Here is a 26,323-nt window from a genome sequence, read left to right as displayed (position 1 = left end):
TGATTTCGTTACTGGGAATCTATACACCTAAAATAGAGGCCAAACTCCTACATTTAATAATGCTAAAGTGATGTGGAATATCTATCGGAATCAAAGAGGGACCCAACTCCAAGCACTTGGGCCTCTCTTGTACTCCGTTAGGCAGTTGCCGCATTTTTTCGCTAGATGACAGCAGGAGCGTCCTACATCAGATCAAATACTGCCTGTGTCTCACGTCCTGAACCGGGAGTTCCCTAGTGCTTATAACCACGCCTCTTAGGTCTGCTCGGATTGTCACGGCAGCTGCAGCGTGCGGCACGGCAGCATATTACATGTTCTGAAAACATTATCCTATGCCATTGCAGGGGTCTTTACTGTTTATAATGATGGATACTGTAATCATGGTTACCACTATCGCTATTATCTCTGATGGCTATTTCCGAAAATGTATGTACATACTAGGCCACTCTGTGTTCAGTCTGGACAACTGCTGAATTGCCATATAGCAGCGTTTCTTAAAGTATGTTCCGGGGTTCCGTGAGCCCTATATGATTTTAAATTTTATTTTATACTTTTTTACTTGGTTATTTAACGACATTGTATCAACTACTAGGTTATTTCGCATCGATAGGATTGATGATAGCGAAATGGTATATGGCGAGATGAGGACGGGGATTCGCCAATGATTACATGACATTCGCCTTACGGTTGGGGAAAACCTCGGGAAAAAATCCAACCAGGTAATCAGCCCAAGGAGGAATCGAACACGCGTCCGATCGCAACTCTGGATCGATAGGCAAACGCCTTAGCCGGCTGAGCTGCTCCGGTGGCTATTGTATACTTAGTGGATACTATAAAAATATATAAATGTTACGAAAATATGAATCAATAATAACATGGAACCACCGATGATGATGATGATGATAATAATAATAATAATAATAATAATAATAATAATAATAATAATAATAATAATAATAATAATATGCGTAATAAAAATATGTTTAATGAACATCTAAAACGGAAAATACCCATAATACTTACCACTTTCATCACTGGATTCTCTGCGTATGTGTTCAATAAAAGCAAAATACGTTACCGAAAAGACAAAATGCAGAAGTACAGTAGAAATGAGACTACAATTTCCTGCCATAAAACCAGATTAAAAGCTTAAAAAGCAAATACATTCGTCCCATGAACATAATTATTGAGATACTAGCTTTCACTTGTCTGTTAATTATTAAATACTAATAAAATACAGGGTTGGGCAGATAAAACTGGCCCGTGTTATGACATTGATAGGTACTAATGATTTGAAACAAACTTCAAATGGAATGAAAATAAAATGCATTTACCTTCATAATAAATGTTGGAAGTGCCCTCCATCTGCATCTAGACACTTCTGTGCACGTTTTAACAGATTCATGAAAACACGTGTCAATTCCCAATGGATGATACTGCGGATGCAATTCCGCAAGTTCTCCCAGTCACATGAACCTGTTGAGCCAATCTCGTGGTAAACTTTCGAGGACTCCTAGTCATAAATTCATTAATTCGCGCCGTAAGTTGAGGAGTCCGGACAGAAGGAGTTCTGTTCCTTGTTATATTTTTGATGGATCCAGTCGTATGCCATTTTCGCACCAAATCTTGAATGCTGCTTTTCGCTGGTACTGAGCGAAGCGGATATTTGTCTCTGAATAATTGTTGTGTTTCCTTAATAGAGCTGGTCTGTACGTACGCCTCCACAATGAATATTCTCTCTGGTATTGAAGAAGTCATGCTTATTTAAAGAACAACTCTTTACATGTGTTTAGAACGTCTGACTTTTAAACAGCAACCAGAAGAGGTTATAAGCAACAATGGCGCAACAACAATGACACAAAACACGCGGAAGATACAGTATAGCCAACATAATTACATTTTCAAGAAAAAAGAAAGAAAAGAAGTCAATACCCTACATAATTTATTTTCCAAATCATATGACATGAGATGGGGCCGGTTTTATCTGCCCAACCCTGTATTACAAGGATTCACCAGTTACATTTTAGATTAAAAGCGGTGGAAAAAGTTTGAGAAACACTGGAATAGAGAAAGAGTTTACGGATGTGTACACATGACAATCGTAATCGCAATTATGTCGATAATCTCAAGTAAAGACTGTAGTCTACCACTGGTATTAGTGTTTAGTTACAGGAATTGATGAGTAGGATATAATTTGTTTTGTTAGGGGAACAGCCTATACATTCGTTTTTCCATGGCTGATCTTGCTCCATAGCTGACGAAAGGAATCCTGAAAAGGCCGGTGTGTTGAACGTAGGGTAGTAGGCACATGCTGTACCCAGGACCTCCCACTTTCCCCCTCAGCGTCTTGCACCGCAAAGAAACAGCTCACGAAGTGAGGCACGGGCAGTACCTTACTATAAGCTAGGGAAAACCCAGATAATGAAATGTTATGTTTCATGAAAACATTCCATACCCACACCTCCATATTGGACAGATGTTTTATTTGAGGCAGTTGTGGCTACATAACTTTCCTGCTTACAGTGGAAATCAACTGTGTTTATGTGGCCTGAAATAGAGGCTAAATGTTCAGCAAATTAAGTGGTAAACTGCCTGCATGAATATATTAATGCAAAGGTAGATTCAGATGTTAAAAAATTCACACAATTAGTGATGGGGCTCCAGGACAAAATAAGAATCATTCCATGGTTGCATTTTTTCTACACTGATCAAAATGAAGCGCTTTGTAAAGATTGTACATTACTTTCCCATCACAGGGCACAGTTTCTTGTTCTGTGATAGACATTTTGGTGTGATTGAGAGGATGGAAAGAAAAGAAGAGGAAATTCAGCATTATATGGAATGGGTAGGTCATGTTCGTAAGAAGTTTTATGTTAGAGTCATAGCAAGGCAAGAATTTCGGGGTTATAAGAACCACTTCCGTCAGTATTTAAAAAAGACAGCAACAAAAAATGGAGAAAAATTAAAAATATCTCGGTATAAAGTTTTTACCTACAGTAAAACATTGCAGTTTCACGAACAATGTCAAATGTTTTGATTAATTAAGCCAAATTCTAAGTCGGATCTTCCCAATGTACACAAAACCCTGTCCAGTGAAGGCTGCCAAAATTCGAGACTTAAACACAATCAAAAATAATCTAAGACAAGACATGGTCTCTTATATAGAATCACTGCAGTCGGGAGAAAACTTTTCCAATTCTGAGGGCGATTAACATATTAATGTGTATTGTGCAACATAAAAGTATTGTAAATCTAAGTGATTACTCATCATTTACGTTAATATTTGTGAACACCAACACATTAACCTACAAAACCACTCAATATGGCTGCAAACTTGTATGAAAAGGCTCCGAAATCCAAGAGGGTCCCAATATTTAATCACTTTGAAAATTTATTTCTCATGCAAAATAATTTATTAGTAGAAGCTTGTTGCCATATTTATGAGAAGATGTAATGGAGATGAACTTACGAAAAAAAGAAAAACGTAGTTAGAGGTATTTTGTAGCAACAGCAAACATTTTGTCAATTTCCCAAAAGTTTTATGTAATGGATTTGGGCCCCTCCTGGATTCCGGGTCTCAATTGTACGTGGTATAGTAAATGTTTTGTCTAAAATTAGGAAGTTAGATGTGCTAAATTGAAATCACAATATAAATTCTTTTTTATTAAACCTCAAAATAGCTTCAATTCTAAACTTAAAATGTTTGTCGCGAACAGATTATGCTAACATGTAAAATTCTCTTCACATTAAAATAACACAGTTCTGTAATTACTTCTGCAACTAATTATGCAACAACATGTAAACGGAACTTATGGACATATTACACTAAATAAAGCTTAGCAATGATACGCAATAAAGTTATAATATAATATTTCACTGAGCTCCATACACTCAAATGGAAAACCCGAACAAACATTAAGGCTTGGCCTAGATCGAAAAGGCATTGACTGTGCCGTATTTCGCATTTTTGTGAAGAGCTATGTAAACTGTGAAATGTTTGTTATCGGTTGTAATAACTGTAAATGGATAAAATACAATAATTTGAATAATAATATGGGCCAAGCAGACGTTTGTAGTACTATAAATTGTAAGAAAAATAGGTTAGAGCTATCCTTCTTCCGAAAGATCCAGAAAGGTGAGCTTATAGTATATAATATATATTTTATAAAAATAATATATAAACATTATGTATTTCATATTTCAATAGTGGAAGGAAGGTGTTAATTTTTTCAAAAGAACACTATATCGAAAGTACAATACAGTTTATCGTCTGCTAGAGAAAGAGTCTGTGATGAGGCGATAGTAGCGAGCCTGGTAGTGAGCAGCTATCTATGTTTGCATATTTAGTAAGTATTGAGCTTCGTGACTGCATATATTAGGCTGTGGTGTCACCACATTTCCGGTAATCGCGATCGGAGCTAATTCTTTTTTTTTATGTTTAATATTGGTCGACCAGCAAACTTGCTATACAGACCACTGTTAAATTATGGAATATCACATGCAGAATATCATGCTGAGGTTGGCTCTAAAGACTCCTCTAATTAATTTTAATTAATTAAACATTTTTGTGAATTATGTGAATAAAAATATGATGATTTTCTGTGTTAAATTTATGAAGAGTCGTCAGTATCACTAAGAAGGATGTCTTGAGGGAGTTTCCTTTTAAGTCTAGATGGCTGACAAGATCTTGCTCCAATGTTAGATGTCACAGCTCCAGGAACACCAGGAAGTTTATTGAAGAAAGATTTTGACATTGAATGGATGTACTGTTCTAGTGGAAGAATTCCCAATTCTTGATGCAGTTGTTGATTTCTTACAAACTAGGGGGCATTTGTTGCAGTACGCAGGAACTTGTTCTGGAGAACTTGTAGGCGATGCATGTGTGTCTTATTTGCAGTCCCCCACACTGGCGCTGCATAAGTTAAAAGAGGTCGTACAAGCGAGGTGTAGAGTAGCATTGAACAGTCCAATCAAATTTGTGAACGTCTATTAACCAAAGGGTATAATTTTCGAATTCTGGAAGAGGTTAGTGTAACAATGCGAGTTATATGGGCATTCCATATAAGTTTCGTGTCTAATAATATTCCCAAATATTTGACAGCTTCTTGACTGGAGAGCCATATAACTTGTTCATTTAGAAGAATCAAGAGAGGTGGATTATGAATAGGCCTTAAAGAGAAGATTTTAGCTTCTGTCTTGGTAATGTTGAGTAGTAATCTCCAGTCAGAGAACCATTTAGGCAGCTTCTGTAATGATGTCTGAAGAGTACTGATTGCAGTATTTAGGTTCTATGAGAATAAAAGAGAACTGTATCGTCAGCATACATAGCTATGTGTGACGGTTGTAAACATGGAATGTCATGTGTGAAGATATTGAAAAGAAGTGGTGACAGTATAGATCCTTGTGGTACTCCGGCTAAAACTGGACGAAGCGTTGATTTAATGCCATCTATACGCACTGAGAACTGACGCTCAGATAAAAAACTTTTCACGATGCGTGTGAGATAGTCAGGAAAACCAATTGTATATAATTTTAGCATTAAACCATCATGCCAAACAGTATCAAATGCTTGGGCAATATCCAGAAACACAGTGGCAGTATACTGTTTTTCTTCAAAGCCTTTTATAATGGATTCAGTGACTCTTTGCAGTTGGTGTGTTGTAGAATGTTTTGGACGAAAGCCAAACTGAAAATCTGGTATTATCTTGTTTTGGAATGTAAATTTACAAATGCGATGATGAATAACTTTCTCAAACAATTTCTATAGCGTGGGCAGTAATCTAATAGGTCGATAACTTGATGGCAAATGCTTAGGTTTGTTAGTCTTACGAAAAACAATGATTTCAGCAAGCTTCCAGGCTCGAGGAAAGTACCCAATTAAAAGGGCAGCATTGAAAATTATCGTCAAGTAAGTAAGAGCTTTGTTGGTGAGCTTCTTTAGTACAATGTTGGGTATAAGATCATGGCCTGGAGATTTTTTTATTTTGAAGCCTTTGAATGAAGTGAGACAATTCTTGTGGAGTAGTATAGGAAATTTTCTCTGGCACAGTCGGTTTATTAATATTTTCTATAAGTTCTTTTACTAATTCAGAGGTAGTCCGTTCATTTTTATTCTCGTTTGGGGTGAATACATGTTGATAATGAGATGCAAGCAAGTTACATTTCGACTCTGTGTCTGTGGCTATTTGAGAGTCTAACCGAAGTGTCGGGATGACTGTTGGCTCACGTAGAATACGCTTTGTAGCGTACCAAAGAGTACTATCAGCTTCAGATAGATATGATAAGTAAGACTGATATGACTGCAGGCGATGTTGTTCAAGATTTGTCTTGACTAATCGTATGAGATAATTCAGCTTCTTCCGCTGCCATGGTTGTCTCTCACGTTGTCATTGTCTACGAATACGATGTTTTTCCTTAATTAATTGGAGTATGGAAGATGGTAAGTAGTAGCGCTTTAATGGCCGCTTGGAGCACATTGTAGAATAATTTACACATGAGCATATTGTGTCCGTAAAATGTTGAACATCATTGTCAATATCTGTTGCTGTTAGTGGATGATATTCTGTGACTAACATTGAGTCTAGAGTCAACTGAAATTTATCCCAATCAACAAAACTATTAATAAGGCGTTGCACTTTAGGTGTTACATTAGGAGACAATTGGAAAGTAATCAACACTGGACAATGATCTGAATCAAGTACTGTTAATGATGCAATATAAGTTGGTAAATGCATATTCTTTTGAATTCCGATGTCAAGGATATCGGGAAGATTGGCGGGATTATATGGATAGTGTGTTGGTTCAGTTGGTGCGAGAATATGGAGACCAAGGTTGTTAATGCAGTTGTAAAGACGATGTCCATTTGGGTTCGATACTCTGCATCCCCATGATGTGTGTTTACAGTTTAGATCGCCCACAAGAAGTAGAGTATAATTATTGAAATGTGAACGTGAGGCCAACAGCCGGCTGGTCTGTCTGAGCCTTTCAAGGGCTGTAGCAGCACAGATTATTTTGTTCATTAAGAAAGCACTCAACACTTAAAGATTTTTTCTTCAGAAAATATATTAATTACATATTGAATGTAAGAGAAAAACACTTTTGAATAATTACAAATATAATAATAAAAATAATACACTGCAATTACTTATGCATTAGGTATATACAACAGATAAACCTACACTTTTCCTTTAGATAACAAAAATTTGTTAAATCAGTGGGTAAAAAACACGACAAGGGTTAAATGGCATCCCACGAAACACAGCTTCCTATGCTCTGCACATTCAGAAGACAAATATATGAACATGACAAGGAGTAGGAGGCAGTTGTTGACAAGGCAGTACAAACAGTTGTTGGTTTTCCTGCACATTTACAGAACAACATGAACTCCAGATTCTCACCTTCGAAACGTAAAGCTTATGATATAATGAATAGTGCTAATTTCAATTTCTTTTTTCTTTTTTCAATAAAATGCAGTTCACCAAAACGACAGTAAATAATTTAAGGACTTGAACAATAGGTTGTGTGAAACTGCGTCATAAATTATAAACAAATGTTATGATGGAGTACTAAAAGAACTTCTAGAAATTAACAGCTCGGCGAGACACCATTTGTGTCGTTTCATATTTATTATCCACTGTTTCAACAGTTCCTTTTTTTTTCAAAGGGAATCTGCAAGAAAAGAAAAATACTGTACACACCGCATGTTATGCCGGGTGTTGTTACGCATTTATGCATGAAAACAAATGCTGCTAATTAACAAAACTATGGACTTCACTTCATAAAATTCACATGAAATACGATATATCAGTATTGTCTGTTTCCTTTTGTCATTGCAGTTATATGCAGCACATACAACAGGCATGTTTTTTCTTTGTTTTTCGTAGTTCTACCTCCGTATACACAACATTGTAATCAGACGAATTTTTTACAACTGTGGGCGCTTAGTTCATATCTGCCATGTTTCGCGGTGGGACCGTAAAGAGCGCTGTACAGGACAGCATGGCCAATCTATATTCTTCTCTTTCTAAGTCGTTGATAGTATCACCACAGTCTAAGACATACAGTCACGCAACTCATACGTATAAAATATGCCAACATTTGACAGCTGGCGCGACAGTAGCCCTCTAGCGGCAGGCAAGTTAAAAGTGTGCACACGACATATGATAACATATCAGAAAACGGGTTTTGCGTAATTTGTTTTATATTTTTATGCTATACAGTAAGTGTATATGATTCTTATTAATTTTAATTTAGAATCCTAGAAGAATTTCACACGCAGTTAATCTACAAGTTTCAGAAGCTGAGAATAAACGTAATTCTTTCTGCTCCTTACAACTGAATCATGGAACTGTTTACGTATCATGGTTTGAAATACTATAATTGTTCGTACGTGGATGGTTAATTAAATTCATTCCTGAATATATTTATGAATCATTAGAACTCTATATTTCCTGTGAGAAGAGTCAAAATTAGTAGGTTCAAAATTGTAGGTTACATTGCGTGGTGAACGCCTCTCCCTATTTCCTGAGATATTAACTATTTTCCATACCGCAAATTGGGGTAAACTCGGCCGCTGAGGTAAACTTGAAAATAAAAAAGGGGAAGATTTAAACCTTAATATGACAGACATTGATTTATGAAGTTTATTATTTTTCATTTCTTAAGAACCGGTATTTTCTTTATTATTTTGAGTCACAAATAGTGCTGATATTATGGTTTAAATGTTTATGGCAAGTTTACCGCATTTTACATTACATTTCCAGTTTTCACACATAATGCCTAATTTTAACTTATCCTACCTATATAATACGTAATTTACATGCCCTTACTGTTAATATGACGTAGGTGAAAACAAATAAATGAACATACAATTTTGTTGAGAAAATTGTGACTTCAATTAACTCAGAAAATGTAGGCCTAATTTTATTTTCAGAGCAGAAGTGGTGTAAGTCAAAATGGGTAATGAGGGTTAAAGTAAACATTCTTTAAAATACAGCGCAAAGTAGCAGTTAATATTGAATTTATTTAAACTATTAGTAGTCAGTGAATAGCACGAATAGCACGAAGGATATATTAATTCCTACTTTGCGCTGTATTTTACAGAATATTTACTTTAAATCTCATTACCTAATTTTGACTTACACCACTTCTGCTCTGAACAGCTCAAATAATCACTGGGAATGTAAAATCAACATCAATAACAGTCATGCAAATTATTACAGAAAAGATTGCTTTTTATATTAAATTTAAAAAGGCTCTTGAGAACTTAATACGTCTGCCACATGAATCTACACCAACACATCAGAAATCTATCGACACAGTCTGGATTTATTCAAGAAGTGAATATTTTGCAAAAGGTTTACAATACTCCATGAATTCTTGAAAAATTAACGCCATGATCCCTACTTGAATGCAATATAACGTTCAACTTTTGAAAAATATATAGAAAAAAACACGAATACAAAAAGTATGGAATTACTTGCATTAAAAACTGTAGATACATTATCCAAAATCGGAATGGTTACACATTTACACATATGATTTCTACAAAAAAATAATATACTGTAACAGGTATTTACTTTGTTTTTATTTAAACTCTCCTTCCTGACATACAAATAGGTAACTGATAAGTAATAATAATGTTTTATAGAACACAATACGTAGGCTACCTACAACGTGGATTATTGGTTATTCCTGAGTTATGATTTTCTCATGGTCTTTAGGGAATCTGAAGAACGACAAATTCGGAGATTTAAACTTGTTGTTACTGCAATTTTCGTCATTGCACACATTGCCTTTAGTCCGATGTATGATTAAAACGTTATTATAACATCTCGCATCCCTTCAAAGCACGTGCTGGCTGAACGAGACTATGGCCAGTGCCTTGCCTGCCGCTTGGGCGCTAGTGTCGCGAATGTTGGCAGAAAAAGTGTTGAAGTTTCGTGACTGTATGTCTTAGACTGTGGTATCACCACCAACGAGATAGAAAGAGAAGACTAAAGAGTGGCCATGTTGTCCTGTACTGCGCCCTTTGCGGTGCCACCGCGAAACACGGCAGATCTGAGCTAAGCGCCCACCTTTGTAAAAATTCGTCTGCTTACAATGTTGTTTAACGGAGGTAAGGAGTACAAAAAAAAACGAAGAAAAAACATGCCTGTTGTGTGTGCTGCATATAACTGCAATGTCAAAAGGAAAAAGACAACTGATATATCATATTTCATGTAAATTTTATGAAGTTAAGTCCATAGTTTTGTTAATTAGCAGCATTTTTTTCATGCATAAATGTGTAAAAACGCCCGGCATAAACAAAATAAATGGTTCACTGGTAATGTACTTAAACTAAATACAGATAAAACCAATACAATTCCGTTTCAGACCCAGTGAAAAACAAATAGCAATACAATATTAAAACTGTATTTCGACACCGGCATCCTTTATTTCTGCTCCTTCTGTCCTTACTGCTTATAGAAGAAGACGATGAGCTGTACTTATAAGAAGTAGGCCTATTTCGAAGACAAACGATTAATCAAATAAATGGTTCATTAGTAATAAAGTTAAACTAAATACGGATAAAACCGCAACAATTCCGTTTCAAACCTAGTAATAGCAATCAAATATTAAAATTTTATTTCGACACTCGCATCCAAAATAACGCAAAACTCTGGGGTAGGTCGTATTGTTGTTAGTACTTTGACTGGAAGGACATGAAAGAACGTAATTGAGCACCCACGTGCGATAATGGGGTAAGTATGAATATATTTCGTAACTACTTACCCCATTATTGTACGTGGGTGCTCAATTATACACTAATAATTATCTGTGGTGCCACAGCCCTTGAAAGGCTCAGACAGACCAACCGGCTGTTGGCCTCACGTTCACATTTCGATACTTTACTGTAACAAAAAACTGAAAGCGTGTTTTGTCATGTTTCACCCACGTTACAAGCTTGGAGGTAAAGGTTGTTTACTACATATAGGGCCTACTTTCATTCTATATCTTATGGTATAGTAAATAATTTTGCAACGTGTAGAGACTGGGAAAACAATTTAAGAAAATCATCCGAATCATACTCGTTCATTTTATAGGCAATCTTGCAGGTCGCATTTAAAAGAACCTAGGAATATTAGCATTTTCTTCAGTATATTTGCTAGGACTTCTTGTCATACTACATGACAATTTTGCTTAGGTTATTCTTTTAAGCATTCCTTCTAGGAATAGCTCAAGTGTTTTAAATTTAGCGTACATAAGTTTAGATTAAGTTCCTGGCACGTATTTGACGAAATACTAGGTTTTTCCACTTCAGTTTAACTGATTTATGCAAACGAAATTAAGACAGCTGACGATTCTAATGTCAGTTATCACCACGCCCACTTTGTTATGGGTGCATAAGTTCATTACCGTCGGTCGTTCAATTTTCTTCAAACATGGCGGCGCAATGACCACTCTATATCTTTCTCTTTCTAACTCGTTGATCACCACTGAAACCATGCCGCCATGTTCGTTGTTTTCCAACTAAACTGGTTTTTTTTTTTCTATATTCTCTAGTTTCTAAGAAACAACAATTAAATATCGGACTTTGACTGTTTTTCACTTATGGCTGTACCTTACTATTGTCAATGTAGACTTTAGTTGTTTTCCTTTCACGGTTCAGTTTCTTTTCGACCATTAGTTTTGGCAACAGACGAAACAGCAGATGATTTTCCAATTCGAACTGTGAAAAGAGGTAGCTCCGTGAAAATAACAACCATCACCGTAGCCAACATGGAAGCCAGAATCGTATCCACCACGGCACCCAGCTTGCTATAGCCACCTTGGAATCCATCACGGAATCAAGCACCATTTGAAACACACAAAGGGCATTCGGAAAAACCGATCTCAGATATCGTTAAGCATCGCTCTCTCGCAGGTCTCTTATTTGACACTAAAAATTAAGAATCATGAGGAACCTATTGCTCATAAAAATGCTTGCTTAGATTTATCAGTCTTTGGAAGGACAGAAATTAAGCAACAGCTTAGTTCAGCTTTCAGGCAGAATATTGAAAGACAAAATGATGACGTAAGGAAAAATCGTTATGTTCTTTCAAAGTTAATTGCTCATCATCATCATCATCATCATCATCATCATCATCATCATCATCATCATCATCATCATCATCATCATCATTTTAAGAGAATTTTCTACTTTAAAGAACTGTATTATTTTTTCTAATTTTCAAGAAATGAGATATTGTTTAAATTGTTGGAAAACTAAGGAATATTATAAAAGTAGTGAACCCTTTGTTATTTTAGTCATGAACCGCCGCTGGATGTTATTCATTGATATTTTGCTTAAAATGTACTAGTAAAAGCATTTGCTAGGTTTTATTTACTTGACCTAATGTCACAACAATGTTCCGATATATTAAATTCGATATTGTAACTGTTGTGTAGGCCTATAGTTATTGTGGCATTCGTCTGGAATATTGTGGTCGCGTCGGAGAGATTCGCGCGCGTCTGTCGAGAAGGAAGGCGCGGGGAAGCGTAACTCGGGCTTCGGTAGGCGTTGTAGCGCAGTACGGGGCGAGGGGAAGGAAAACGTCCGTCCCGGCACGGAGCGGAGAGAGCGAGAATAAGGAAGCGCCTGGAAGTGGATTGTTGTGGAGGCCCAGAGGCTTCGCGACGCAAAACATTCTAGACGATCGTGGTAAATGTAACACCGTGAGTTGTCGACGAGAGTTAGTCAGCTGCGAGAGAGTTAGTTAGTCTTCAGCCAGCCTTCAAGTCTTGGACAGCAGCGAAGTGGACCTGCGTGAGTGAGCGAGTCTGTAACTGTGGCAGTATCAGGGCGAGTGCGACGTATCCGGAAGGCTTGAACTGCAGTGCAGTAAACTGTTCTGGAAGGCTTGGGTTCGAAGTGTAGTGAACTGTATCTGGAAAGTTTGGGTTCGAAGTGCAGTGAACTGTGTCTGGAAGGCTTGGGTTCGAAGTACAGTGAACTGTATTTGGAAGGCTTGGGTTCGACGTAGAGTGAACTTGAGTGAGTGAACTAGAAGAACTAGCCAAGGCGAACGAACTGTGAACTGAGAACTAACAGTTTTGTTCTGCACATATTTCTTTGTGAACATTAGTTGAAATTAGGAGTACTTTGTTGTTATTCTCAATAATACACATGAATTGTCATTGTAGTTCAGTGGAGTGCAATAACGACTACTGTGTTGCTGTGTTGAGTGGAATACCCATTGTTGACGGGTGTGTGGTTAATGGTAGAAATAAAAGTCACATTGTTGTATATAGGTTACAATATTAAGTATAAGAATGAGATCATCTATAAGTTTTAGTTACTACTGTATATTTACATGTGGAAGTTTCTTCATCCATTTATCAAGTTGTTGCGAACAAATGACCTGCACGAAGTCACTATTCTTCAATTTTAAATAGTTGATAGCTTCATATAGCGGAAAAAAATTAATCAGGGAAATTTAAATACACGACCACATAAACTCCGTGGGACGACATGCTGCAGACAGCTGCAGACAACGATACTTGATTATCTTTCCTTGTCAGCCTCTGCCGTATGCAAGAGGACTAATAATATAATACCGGTATATATGTATAATATGTATAGGCCTCTTGGCCGTATGTAAGACCGGTAGAGTCCGTTCCAGTTGTGATGCACTGAGTTCAAGGGTTGAAGCCGGTTTTCTTTTTCTTTCTTCAGGCATATTTTGCTTGATTCTCATTATTACTATTTTCTTTTTCTTTCTTTTTTCTTTTTCTTTATTTTTGACACCTGGTTAGAACGTGTTCCTTTAACGAATTCAGCTGCTATTGGCTGTCTTGTGCTCGAATCGTCTATTGAATACACACTAGACTCATGTTGACCGCTATAACCAGTTAGAACGCATTGTCTTTCGGAGTGGCGGTCGTTGTGGTCGCGTTGAACTGTTCGTGGTTGTTGTTTACGTTTGTAACGAGTGTCATCTACAAGCACGATGAATATAACCTCTGCAGGTATTTTATATTATATGTATTCTCTAGATTTATTTGCGTAGTTAAGTTTTGTACAGCATTTGTAAATAATTATAAAATTGTATATCGCACCGGATTACATGCAAGTCATTGCTCTTGAGTCTAAAGTGAGGTTATGTGGTAGTCATTATTCAAGTGTAGAATCGGAATTGTTGCACAATATTTTTTTATTTTAAAGGAACAGGTCGCTATACTTTAGAATACCGCGTAATTACGTATGTGTAAAGACTGTGCAAATTAAAAATAATAAAAAGGCATGTTATTTTATTGATGGCACAAGGGTAGGTAAATAAGTACATAAATAGATATGTCCCCTGGACCAAAAATAAATTATTCAATCCTAAGCAATAACGACATAATGTACTTACTCTGTATTCTGAAATCGTTCCCTAGAAAGAGCAGATTGTCTGTGTTTGTCGAATGCGCATCAGTTTGCTTACGTAAAGGCTCTTTTCAATTATTTGTCCCCTAGAATCTTTTAACACCAATTTGGTCCATGCTAAAACAAATTTTTATTCCATTTGTATATTGTATTTTTGGCCCAGAGGAAATAGCCTACTTCTCTTTCAACACTCTTCTTCTCTTCTTTTATTCACTGATTGATAGAATTAGCATGAATTACTGTAGCTTAGCCATTTTAAATAACTAAATTCGTAGCCTACTCTATAAATTAATGTGATTGTGTACTTTTATTAATGTTTCAGCCGGGATAATATCCCTTCTAGAAGAGCCCATGCCAGAATTGAAAATTTTTGCACTGAAGAAGTTGGACCTAATTGTCGACGAATTTTGGCCTGAAATATCAGAAGCAATTGAGAAAATGTAAGATACTTCTTTAGTTCTTTTCATATTCTTGTATGAAAAGAAATTTTATTTTGAGAGTATGAATGTCTCAATTTAAATTACTTGCATGAAGGTTATTTCATCGTTAGAAATAAAAAAATGTTGGTTTAGTGAATTTTTTTTTTTTTTTTTTTTGGTATAGGCTACTTTTTTTTCGTAACTTTATATTTTTAGTCGTAATTACCTACTTTTTCGTTACTTCACATTTTACGTACAATAATTGAAGTATAATTTTTTCATGTTACTTCGTAAGAAGTTACGTTAAACAAAATAAGTAGGTCTTAGTGAGAGTATTTAGGCTATATGAAAATTAATTTGTTTCAATTAAATATTTAGCCTATAATATTACAAAGTAGAAAGCCATTGTCTTTGTTACCGAAATGTTACATATTAGCCTTTGTTCCACATTTTGTCAGAATAAACTTGTGTGTTGGATTGTTAGGCCTAGGTTTCATTAACTTAAATGTTCCATATGATGAGTAATTCAAATGACAGAAACATATCAAGCAAATATTACGACATCCACTGTTTTAAAATCTGCATGTAAAATTACGTTGGAGACATAACATAGGCCTAATACTAATTAAGGTGGACGAGTTCTAAAATCAAGTGAAATTAAAATAAAATTTTTGTATCAGTCTGTTGTGAGAATATCACAAGATATAAATGTAACAGTGAAAATGAGACTTGTAGGGAAAGATCATGACTTAAATACATGTTAATTCTTCATAAGAAGTGAACCACCTCCACACGTTTCTCCACCACAACAAGAAATCAGGCAATCGGGAAGGAGAGGTTTTAAGATAGAGGAAGGGAGACACCTGTGGGGAAATTATCTTGAAAGTATTTACAAGTAAGAGCACGTGTTAACTATAGTGAATGCAGAACAACTTTGAACATGACATGAATGCTGCATGAGGCACATTGTTGCCAGAAAGACACAGTGAGAGCGACAGAACAAAGATAGCTGCTATCTCTGTCTTATACTGCACCTTCAAGTGATATACGACAGTAACCTGTGAACTGTACTATTTCACCGGTGTAATTTTGCGAGTTATCCAACGAATAGAAAAATTCAGTAACACAAAGATATTTGTTAAGTACGCCTATAATATAAAATAACCGAGCAATGACTCAGTGGTAAAGCGCTAGATACGAATTCGAGAGGTCCCAGGTTCAAAACCCATGGACGACCAATCTGATGATTTCCTTCAATCACAAACGCAAATGCTGGATTGGAAATTTATATACCATGATTCATCACCACCTTAATCACCATTGTCATTAACTCATAATCTATATCTATTTTGTCTATGCTATTATGAAGAGAGTGTGTTTGTGTGTGTATGAGATAAACTAACCAATTTTTTGACAATTGGAAATTGCCCCTTATCACACAAATCAAATATGGTTCGGTGTAAAGTACAATTCTGAAAATCATCTAAATTGGTTGTACACTTTTGCAGTCTGTGATGTTTTCTGTGAGACCTAAAAGTACTCACACCTCCTATTTTAGCTGACTCTTTGCCCTCTCTAACAATATTCGTTATAGAATGCACACTCACACTGCAAGCTTGAGCTGTTAATTCCGACTTCGGGCGAAATTTGTAATATCACGCACTTTTGTAATTGACAGTTTCTTGAAAAAATTGTACACATCAAAAACCTTAGTTTTGGCTTGCTTATGTAAAACTTTGTGAGTATTGTCACTACCACGTGGTCTACTGGTACTAGGCTTGCTAAATGACGTTATGAAATTGAATCTTTCAACAACTTGGAACATTCTTCACCGATACTTTCTACCACACTCATGTGAATTATGATTGAAGAACTAAGAAATGCAGTTTCATCTGTTATATTTTGGTTTGATAAAACAAGGGTCGCTATGTTTAAATATTAGCTCCAAGTACCGTATGGGATAGTTTATTAAGTACTTGTCTATTTTTTTTTTGTCTGTTTCCATGAATAATAAATGCCTATTTTTACTGTTTTTAGTGCTTATATGCTTGCCTATTTTAACCAAAATAAATGCCTAAACATCCGAGCTCTACAGTTATGACATATTCAGAAAAGTCCTATATGTAATAAATTTTGTGCATGTAAAGAAATAAATGAAAATGCTCTGCCACAGCAAACTAGCACGGTTGTTAACTAGGCAAAGTTACCAACGATCTGAGTGGCTGATTGCAGAATAGCAGTCACGTCAAGCCCCACCCCATGTTCATAGTTGTCCTGTTTTCACTTTAGTGTATACACCATTCAGAAGGCAATAATTATATAAAAAGTTATGCCTCCCTTGGTTCACTTCTGAAGAATTATCCAAATAATCTTGAAAAAGAAATAACATACACTAGCCTCTGGATTACCATGGTAATGAGGCCAGAGTAGGTTTGTTTCAGATCTGTATAGATAAATGAGTGTGTATGAGATTATATACCCATTGAATAACTTTTCTGTGTCTGTTTCCAGGACTATTTTCTAGTAAGTATTTTATTTCTTGATTTATGTATATTTTAATTTCCCCTTTTGCAGAACTCCTGGAGGTGTATCATGTGGCATTGCTAAAATAACGCAATATGAATGTTAGTTCTTTACTTATGTCTCATTCTTTATTGAAGTATGATGAAATATATTATTTCATTTGACCAATTTGTTGCAGTGAAATTCTTCATGAAGATAAAAGTTTCACTCAACATGAACTGGCAGCACTTGTGGCTAGTAAAGTGTACTATCATCTTGGATCTTTCGAGGACTCTCTGACTTATGCCTTGGGAGCAGGCAACTTGTTTGATGTTAATTCACGGACTGAATATGTGGATACAACTATTGGTAAGTTTATTTTAGGCATTACCTGTTACTAATACAGCAACAATCACCACCACCATAACAACTAGCCTGTGTAATGATATGCAGAAAATGTTCTTTCTGACATTTTATTTGAGTGTAGGTATGATTAATATCGTTAATATAAAAGAATAAGCTTAAATTAGCTCTGTCTCGCATTTAGTGATAAAAGATTTCTGCAAAGTTTCTGATTCTGGTTTTAGTGCTAAATCTGTATGCTATCTGTTATTGGTTACATATTTTGGTAATTTTCTAGAAGACTGGCAAAATCCAACATGACTGACGAAATCTACCAAAAACGTTCTGCCAACTATGAAGTTCAAATGCCACCAAACATCATAAAATCAAAGATGGAAAATCAAACATATATTCATATTTTTAAAGAAGAACAAGCCCTCCAAAAAATGAAAATATGTTTAATTTTTCATTTTTGATTTTTTTGGTGTTTGGTGGTTTTCGAACTTCATAGTTGGCAGTACTTTTGACACAGGCTTCAAGGCAATCTAAACTTAAACCATGCAGGCAACAAAAGAACTAAACCAACACTTTGTCATACAGTCAACTTCACATAATTAAGCCATGTATTTACACAAAATGAAATTCTCTTCGAACACTATACGGAAAATTTAGTAAATAATTCCTTGGAACCACAGAAACGGTTTTCTCCTCAACATTTGACACAATTCTTATTCACCAGCAAAAGAACTAAACTAAAATCGACACAAAATTTAATACTCTGTTCTATGTTCACACATCTTTCACAAATATGAGGGGGATCCAGAAAATAACGACTGTTCGCGCATACCCGCTGCGCAGCTGACTCCCCTTCCTTGTTTGAAGGTCAACTGACTTCCTTAACATGTGTTCTCGTAATGTTGTGAGTACTGGTTGCAACAAGTTGCCATTGTGCATTTTGTGTTACTTCAAAATGAACAACGTGATTGATAATCCCGCCGACTGTGAGGTGAGGAGTGTGATTCGATTTTTGAATGCCTGACATTTGAAACCTGCAGAAATTTACCGGCAATTGAAAGAAGTGTATGGTGATACTGTAATGAATGAAAGAAATGTGAGAAAATGGTGCGAAATGTTCAACAATGGGTGAACAAATGTCCATGATGAAACTCGACCCGGACGCCCATCACTCATCACAGAAGACCTGAAGACTAAAGTGAACGACAGAATCTTGCAAGACAGGCGCACATCACTCGACGAATTGCATATTGCCTTCCTGACATTTCTCGTTCTTTGCTTGGTGAAATTGTGTCGCAACATCTTGGCTACCACAAAATCTGTGCACGATGGGTTCCACGGCAACTGAGTGACCAACACAAAACTCAGAGAATGGCCTCAGCATTGACATTCTTGATGCGATATCACACAGATGGAGACGCCTTTCTTGATCAAATTGTGACTGGTGATGAGACCTGGGTGTCTCACAACACCCCAGAGACCAAGCGCCAATCACGTCAGTGGCATCATCCCTCATCACCCAAGAAACCGAGAAAATTCAAACAGACTCTCTCAATACAAAAAGTCATGGCTACTGTCTTTTGGGATCGCAAAGGTGTTCTTTTGCTGGATTTTATGCCAAAAGGCACTACGATCAATGCAAATTGTTATTGTGAGACTTTACGAAAACTACGGCGAGCCATCCAAAACAAGAGGCGAGGAATGCTTTCGAGAGGAGTTGTGCTTCTTCACGACAACGCCCACCCGCACACTGCTGCTTCAACTCGAGAATTGCTGGATCAATTCGGTTGGGAAATCTTTGATCATCCGCCCTATAGTCCAGACCTTGCTCCTAGCGATTTTCACCTTTTCACTAAGCTGAAAGACTTTCTGGGTGGTACGCGTTTTGGAAGTGATGAAGAGTTGAAGAAGACAGTGAACACCTGGCTTAATGAACTGGTGGCAGAGGAGTATAACACGGGAATTCTAAAGCTAGTGAACAGATACGACAAATGTTTAAATGTAGGTGGTGATTATGTAGAGAAGTAAAGAAAGCTTCAGTTATGTAACAGACTTTGTTTTTTCAAATAAATATATATATTTTTTTAATTATTACAACAAAACGGTCGTTATTTCCTGGATCCCCCTCGTATCATAAAATGACAAACTTTCAATGGCTTTAGCCATCAGACACAGTATAACACCACTCATGTCAAACAATCGAGAAAAACTTACTGACAACGTCATTATCCATTCAAAATTAACGAAAATTCTAGAACAAATGACAACTGTAACCAATCAAATTGAACGAACATCACAGCGACATCTAGTATAAAAACCTAGAACTAACATATAAAAATCACTAACATTTAACTCTAAAGTAAAAAATTTGGTACTACTTACTACATCCAACCATGTGCCTGTCTTCTATGAAATTTCCCATATTTCATAAGTTAGTTTCCTCATAAGAATGGAGAAAATGTCCACTACAGTAGAACCTCAAGTATCCATCGTAAAGGACGGGAAGTCGTTGACAGTTCTTCTTCTTTCCAGGTTCAACAACCTTCTCAGGCCAAGATCGCCCCAAAGATTCTTCTCTATTTAGCTCTGTCCTGTGCTTCCCTTTTCCAATGGCTTTCTTGGAGAGACTTAAGATCTTTTTCTATGCCATCTAACCATCTCATTTGCTTGTCTTCCCACTCTTCTTGATAGATAAAGAAAGCGGATCAGTAAAGGTTATTGTCCTCAGACCTATTCAGATGTCCTAGCTATCTCAACCTGTTGGCCTGTTTCACTTCAATTATATTTGGCAGGTAATCCAGAAAATGGACAACCAGGAGACGGAAAATCGAGGTTCTACTGTAATTGAAATTTCACCATATCTTCCACAAAATGATCACTTTATTGAAAACAGATATGAAATTGAATGTAGGTTGAATTTTTTTCAGCCAAATGCATTGATTACTACACTCAGCAAAGGATTTCCAAAGCTGAGGATGCTAAAGACACCAAGGATATAGATCCCCGCTTGGAAGCAATAGTGAACAGAATGTTTCAGCGTTGTCTTGATGATGGACAGTACAGACAAGCCCTTGGCTTGGCTCTAGAGACACATCGAATGGATATATTTGAGAAGGCGGTAGTTGAATCTGTAAGTATTATCTTGGAAATATCTTTGGTGATGAAGAAAAGCAGTAAAAATAATCGAAATGAGTTAAGTTTGCATCTAACATCTATGTTGACGCTGTTAATACTGCAAAAAATAGTTCAGATATTTTTATTTTAAAGACATTAGGAACAAGAAAAAGGAGATCATTGTAATATAAAAAGGATGTTTAATATGCCAGAAATATTCTTTAATGAGGCACTGTTATAATTTGGGGCACATATTTTATTCCATATATATCAGAATTTCACTTATAGCTTGTCTGAAGTTAGTTCGATAGTTGATCTGATATATAAAGACTGTATGTATGACTTCAGGATGATGTGAATGGTATGCTGTCGTATGCCTTCCAAGTTGCGATGAGTCTGATCCAGAATAGAGGCTTCCGCAATACAGTGCTTCGTTCCTTAGTTGGTCTTTATCGAAACCTGGCTACACCAGATTATGTCAACATGTGTCAATGTCTGATCTTTCTTGATGATCCTTTGGCTGTTGCTGAAGTACTGGACAAACTGAGTAAGGATACAGAGGTAAGAATAGACAGTTCTTAGAGAAAGTGAGTTATAGCATGGAAATGAGGAAATCTGAATTATGTTATCATATCAGGTCACTTAACACTCAAGTTTTGAGACCTTTTTGGCGACTTAATTGTGTGTTACTTTTTCTGATTTGTTTTATGTTTTGTACATTTGAGGCCTTTGGTCTCACAAGAAGTCTACCAGACATAAAGTAGAACCCCATTTTAATGAATCTCTGTGGGATTACCTTTTCCCACTTTAATAGCAGTTTTCCTTAAATAACTGAAATCATTGAAAATCATTAGAACTTTCCAAAAAAAAATTTATTGGCTATTTCACGTTTTTAAACTGTATATTTTCACACCTCAAATGGATTTAGTACAATTCTGAATACAAATATGTTTAAAAATGTTTTTAAATGAAGACTGTAAGGGGGCATGACATTGAAAGAGCTGTGAAAATTATTTTTTCATTAAAGAATTCTTTTTACAAATTTCTGTTTACGAATCTAGTAATGTTATGTTCTAAAGTTGGCTTCCTGAAGTTACTGGAGGAATGTAGTGGAGGAGAATTTTAATAAGCATATGTTGCATAAATATTCATTTTACTTTCAAAACCTTTTTTCTGCAAGTTCATTTTTCTTGATTTGAATAGACTATAGTGGACTTTATTTTGTTAATTTGAAAATATAAAATGACATGAAATCTAGATAGTAAAGCAGAGGGTATGAAAAATGATAGCTACGCAACACGTTTTAAGCACAGTCATGGCAGAAAGTGCAGTTTCAAAAAAATATGTGGTGGGAAAATAGAACAGATCTTACTGCTTTCTCATGTAAATTTGGATATTCATTTTTCATTCTTATGCAGAATTTCGAGTTACTCATAGATTTAAAAGTATTTCCCAGTCCTTTGTCTCATGATAATGAAGAATTTTTTTCATAGGAAAGGACTGTCTTTTTTTCTGTTAAAAGGGTTCACAGTCCACATGTTTTGTCTTAGAGGACTCTCATGTTTGGGGTAGTAGTTTTCGAACAGTAACAATATCTTCAAATGGAGTGCAATAATATCTGAGACTGAATTCTTTGAATTGAAATAGTCTGCTTCTATAATATAATCTGGAGTAATTTTCTTTTCTGTTTAAAGTGCATCTCTTTTTTTGCAAGAAGAATTCAATGGGTTTGTGGACTAAATCGGAATGTTTTGTGTTGAGATGTCGAAAAAAGTTGTGATGGCTTCATAACTTGATTTCCGAGAACAGTAGTACAAATGACACATTAAGACCATGGCAATTGGTCAGTATCATGGCATTGTCCAAAAAGATGTTACCACTTAGATGGGATTTACTTTTATTTGAATAGCACTACATACACAAATCCAAATGAAATAACACACCATGTACACAAGTCCAATGAAGCTAGTGCACTCCTTCAATCTGTACTCCTTCTTTCTCAATGCATGTGCAAAGCCTTTTCACCATACAGACCATAGCTCTTTCACACATTTCCGTAGGTATAGAGTGGACAACTGTTTGTATGTGTTCTTTAAAGTCATCAATGTCAGTAGGTTTTGTAGCATACACGTTCTTTCACCATTCCCCATAGCCAGAAATCACATGGAGTGAAATCTGGTGACTGTGCTGGCCAAGCCAAAGGTCCACCTCGCCCAATCCAGCATCTACCAAATGTTTCATCCAAGTAATGTTGAACCATTAAGGAAAAATGTGGTGGAAGTAACCTGATAAGATACAGAAGAAAAGATTATGAACAACAAAATTGTGCAACTTATCTAGGTAAGACTCTCCCGTTACTGTCTCATCATTGAAAAAATATGGACCAAGTACTCCAAACTTCGAAATACTGCACCATACGTTAACTTTTGGAGAGGATCATTTGTGCTGTCTGAGTTTATGGGGATTGTCTGTACTCCAAAAGCTGCAATTGTGCTTATTCACGTTGCCACTGACATGAAATGTGGCTTCATCCGACATAAAGAACACAACATTTGGGTCTGTGTGTATCATCGCTAATGACACTTCTGCAGCTCATACACGACCAATTTTATCAGCGTCAAAAAGGGCCTGTATCATTTGAATGTGGTATGGCTTCATTCCTAGATCGCGGTGGAAAATAATTAAGACACTTGTCCACGCAATCCCGGTTTCCAATGCTAATCTCGTACTTGACTTTGCTGGGCTCCTAATCGTTGTGCTTTGAACATTTATGATGTTATGATCTGTTCGAACACTTCTTGGATGTCCACTCCTTCCTTCACAGTCATTGGTCACAGATCCGGTGTGTACAAATTTCTCATGCAGTTGACAGATAGTTAAATGGCTTGGAGATCCTTTTGAAACCATTGCTGAAATTTGTTCTTTACTACTGAGGGTGACCCAAACACCTCCATCCAAGCTCCTACCTTCCTTCTCTCTTCCAAAGTAAGTCAAATGGCTATATCTAATCTACAACAAAAGAAAAAAATTAAAATTATGTACTACCATACAGTACCATATAAGTAGTAAAATTTTTTGGACAACTCTGTATGAAACCAAATTTTAAGTAGTTCATGTATTTACGAATGAAAGCAGACTGGTAGTTTTCTCCTCCTTTTACTTATTCTGGAGATCGTTCTGTGAACTTGAGGTCACTTGAGTTTGCCACTAGTTGTTGTATCACAGACATCTTCAGTACGAAATTTCTTAATACTGTACTACCAAAATTAAGCAAAATCCCTTCTCTTTTTTAATATATATATATATATATATATATATATATATATATATATATATATGCCTATTTCTTTAAAAAAATCACGACACTCGGATTTTTAAACAAGCACTTACTGCAATGTGAACTTGATTCATTATGACTGTTCAGTATTGAGAACTGCCTTAATTTTGAATTGAAGTTAAAAAAATATATATATATATATACGTATTTTTTTATACTTCCCAGCTAATTGGTCACTGACATCTACAACACATGTTATTTCATTCAGTTTTGAGAACAGAGGATTTGGCACTGATTGTTGTAATTGGCTTACGGAAAGCTGACAATTTTTATGACTGGTCATAAACAGCGGTATTTCCTTTTCGGAATGTTGAAAGGTTTCTAATGGCGAAGTGCATCAACATTGGTTAAAAACGCAGTAGGCCTAATCATAGACCGTGGTTAAAATATAATTTCTGTGCACCATTCATAATCACCAATTACTAAAACATGACACCTCATTTAACCAGAGTAAAGTCTATCATGGTACATTGTTTCTACAAAATGACTAAAGGAAAGCATCCATACCACTGCAAAGATAATAGTCAACATCTAAAAACGACTACACTCACTACATTCTACATTGAAATGAACATGTTCTACATTTTCGCGTTGCATTTGTTTGCGTTTGGGCGCTGTTATATTTGTGAGTTGCATTTCTTTGTTTTTCAGTACTGTTAAGTTAAAATCGTACAAAATGGAAAATTGAATGCAAAAATGAATATATCCCAATGTGAGGATGAAGTATTGATAGACTTAATTACTAGGTTTAAATATATTATATAAAAAAGATGGAATATCCATAAAGGAAAAAGATCCAGAAGATTAGTAGGAATATGTGTACGATCTTGGACCCTGTTTACACCAGGGAAATTTTCTGTCACCCAATTCCTCATAAGAATTCTCTCTTTCCACTAAAGAACCTTCACGCTCACGCTCTATCCAAGTAATTCAAGTACTGTACAATAATAATCATCTTCGAAATAATCACTTGTGGCTCTGGCCGCCATTTTCCTTTACTTGCTCTATTAATCGCTGGTTATCTCCTTTAACTGCTCGAATATGGCCAGTTAGAGATTACTGTGGTTAACCTCCTGTTTAAATCGTAACCGAGTTGATCCACTGTAAAAATGCTTAATCAGGGGTTAGGTGACAATTTTAACTGATGGTTACACTAACTGACATTGATGCACATGTGCATAATCTGAAAAATGCTTGATCATTAAAGAATAAGTGTCGTAATCACTCACATTTGCTACATAGATGTTATTTAGTTAGATTTTAAAATTTAGAGTCAAGAGACAATCTGAATTTGCGCTTTTCGACACAATTACGAAAATTATTCTCCTAAGAATATTTCGACTGTAAACTATTTATTCTTGAAAAATACTTAGAAAAGTTGTTGTTGTCTTCTAATGCCAGGCGTTTGACAGTAAAGTCATTTGACCTCTTGCACTCCAATATTTTTCAAAGATATTATCATGGTCAGCCACTGAAGCACAGATTTTGAGGTGTTCCGAATCCATTTCTTGGTTTGAGTTGCACAATGGGCAGTTAGGGGACTGATATATTCCAATTCTATGCAGGTGTTTGACCAAACAGTCATGGTCTGTTGCCAATCTAAACGCATCTACAGATGATTTTCGTGGTAAAAGAAAAGTAAAATGGCCAATTCCAGGAGAATATTTTGCGCCCTGATATAACTGATGCCAGGGCCCAGTACCGGGACGCAGCCAGACAATGGAAAAGTTTGTTTTTTGGTGCTCATTTGGATTTGAATTTAAAAAAGAAATAACCATTGAATTAATTTTTCTTACAGTAAAACTTTGCTTAACTGAACTTCACTTCAGAGTGGTGGTCACTCCACCGTTTTGGTGAAATGAAATTTAGTTAAGCAAAATTTTACTCTAACAAAATTTGATTAAATTATTTCGTATTTTTATTGTTGTTGTTGTTGTTGTTGTTATTATTATTATTATTATTATTATTATTATTGTTTATTATTATTATTATTATTATTATTATTATTATTATTATTATTATTATTATTATTATTATTATTATTATTTTAACTGAAGAGACTACAGTGGACTATAGTGGATCTTATGTTGACAGCAAATAACTGAGTACATTAAGAAGATTGATTGATTTCTTATTGTTGAACCATAACACACATCTTTTTCTTGAAGAAATACTTTCTAAGATGCAAGTACGTCTTTGAGAGAT

General features: G+C 35.8%; 1 protein-coding gene across 1 annotated transcript in view; it reads left to right on the top strand.

Moving 5' to 3' along the window:
* Nucleotides 1-13,743: 13,743 nt before the first annotated feature.
* Rpn2 (Regulatory particle non-ATPase 2) overlaps nucleotides 13,744-26,323 on the top strand; it is a 39,752-nt gene continuing 27,172 nt past the window's right edge. Inside the window, exons 1-5 of the mRNA XM_069845782.1 lie at nucleotides 13,744-13,989; nucleotides 14,712-14,829; nucleotides 17,510-17,679; nucleotides 20,595-20,797; nucleotides 21,130-21,342. Coding sequence (XP_069701883.1) covers nucleotides 13,971-13,989; nucleotides 14,712-14,829; nucleotides 17,510-17,679; nucleotides 20,595-20,797; nucleotides 21,130-21,342 — 723 coding nt within the window. The 5' untranslated portion in view covers nucleotides 13,744-13,970. The remainder of the gene's footprint in view (nucleotides 13,990-14,711; nucleotides 14,830-17,509; nucleotides 17,680-20,594; nucleotides 20,798-21,129; nucleotides 21,343-26,323) is intronic.

This window comes from Periplaneta americana, chromosome 14 (assembly GCF_040183065.1).
Source record: "Periplaneta americana isolate PAMFEO1 chromosome 14, P.americana_PAMFEO1_priV1, whole genome shotgun sequence".
NCBI classification, from domain to species: domain Eukaryota; kingdom Metazoa; phylum Arthropoda; class Insecta; order Blattodea; family Blattidae; genus Periplaneta; species Periplaneta americana.
This window is presented reverse-complemented; position numbering and strand designations above follow the sequence as displayed.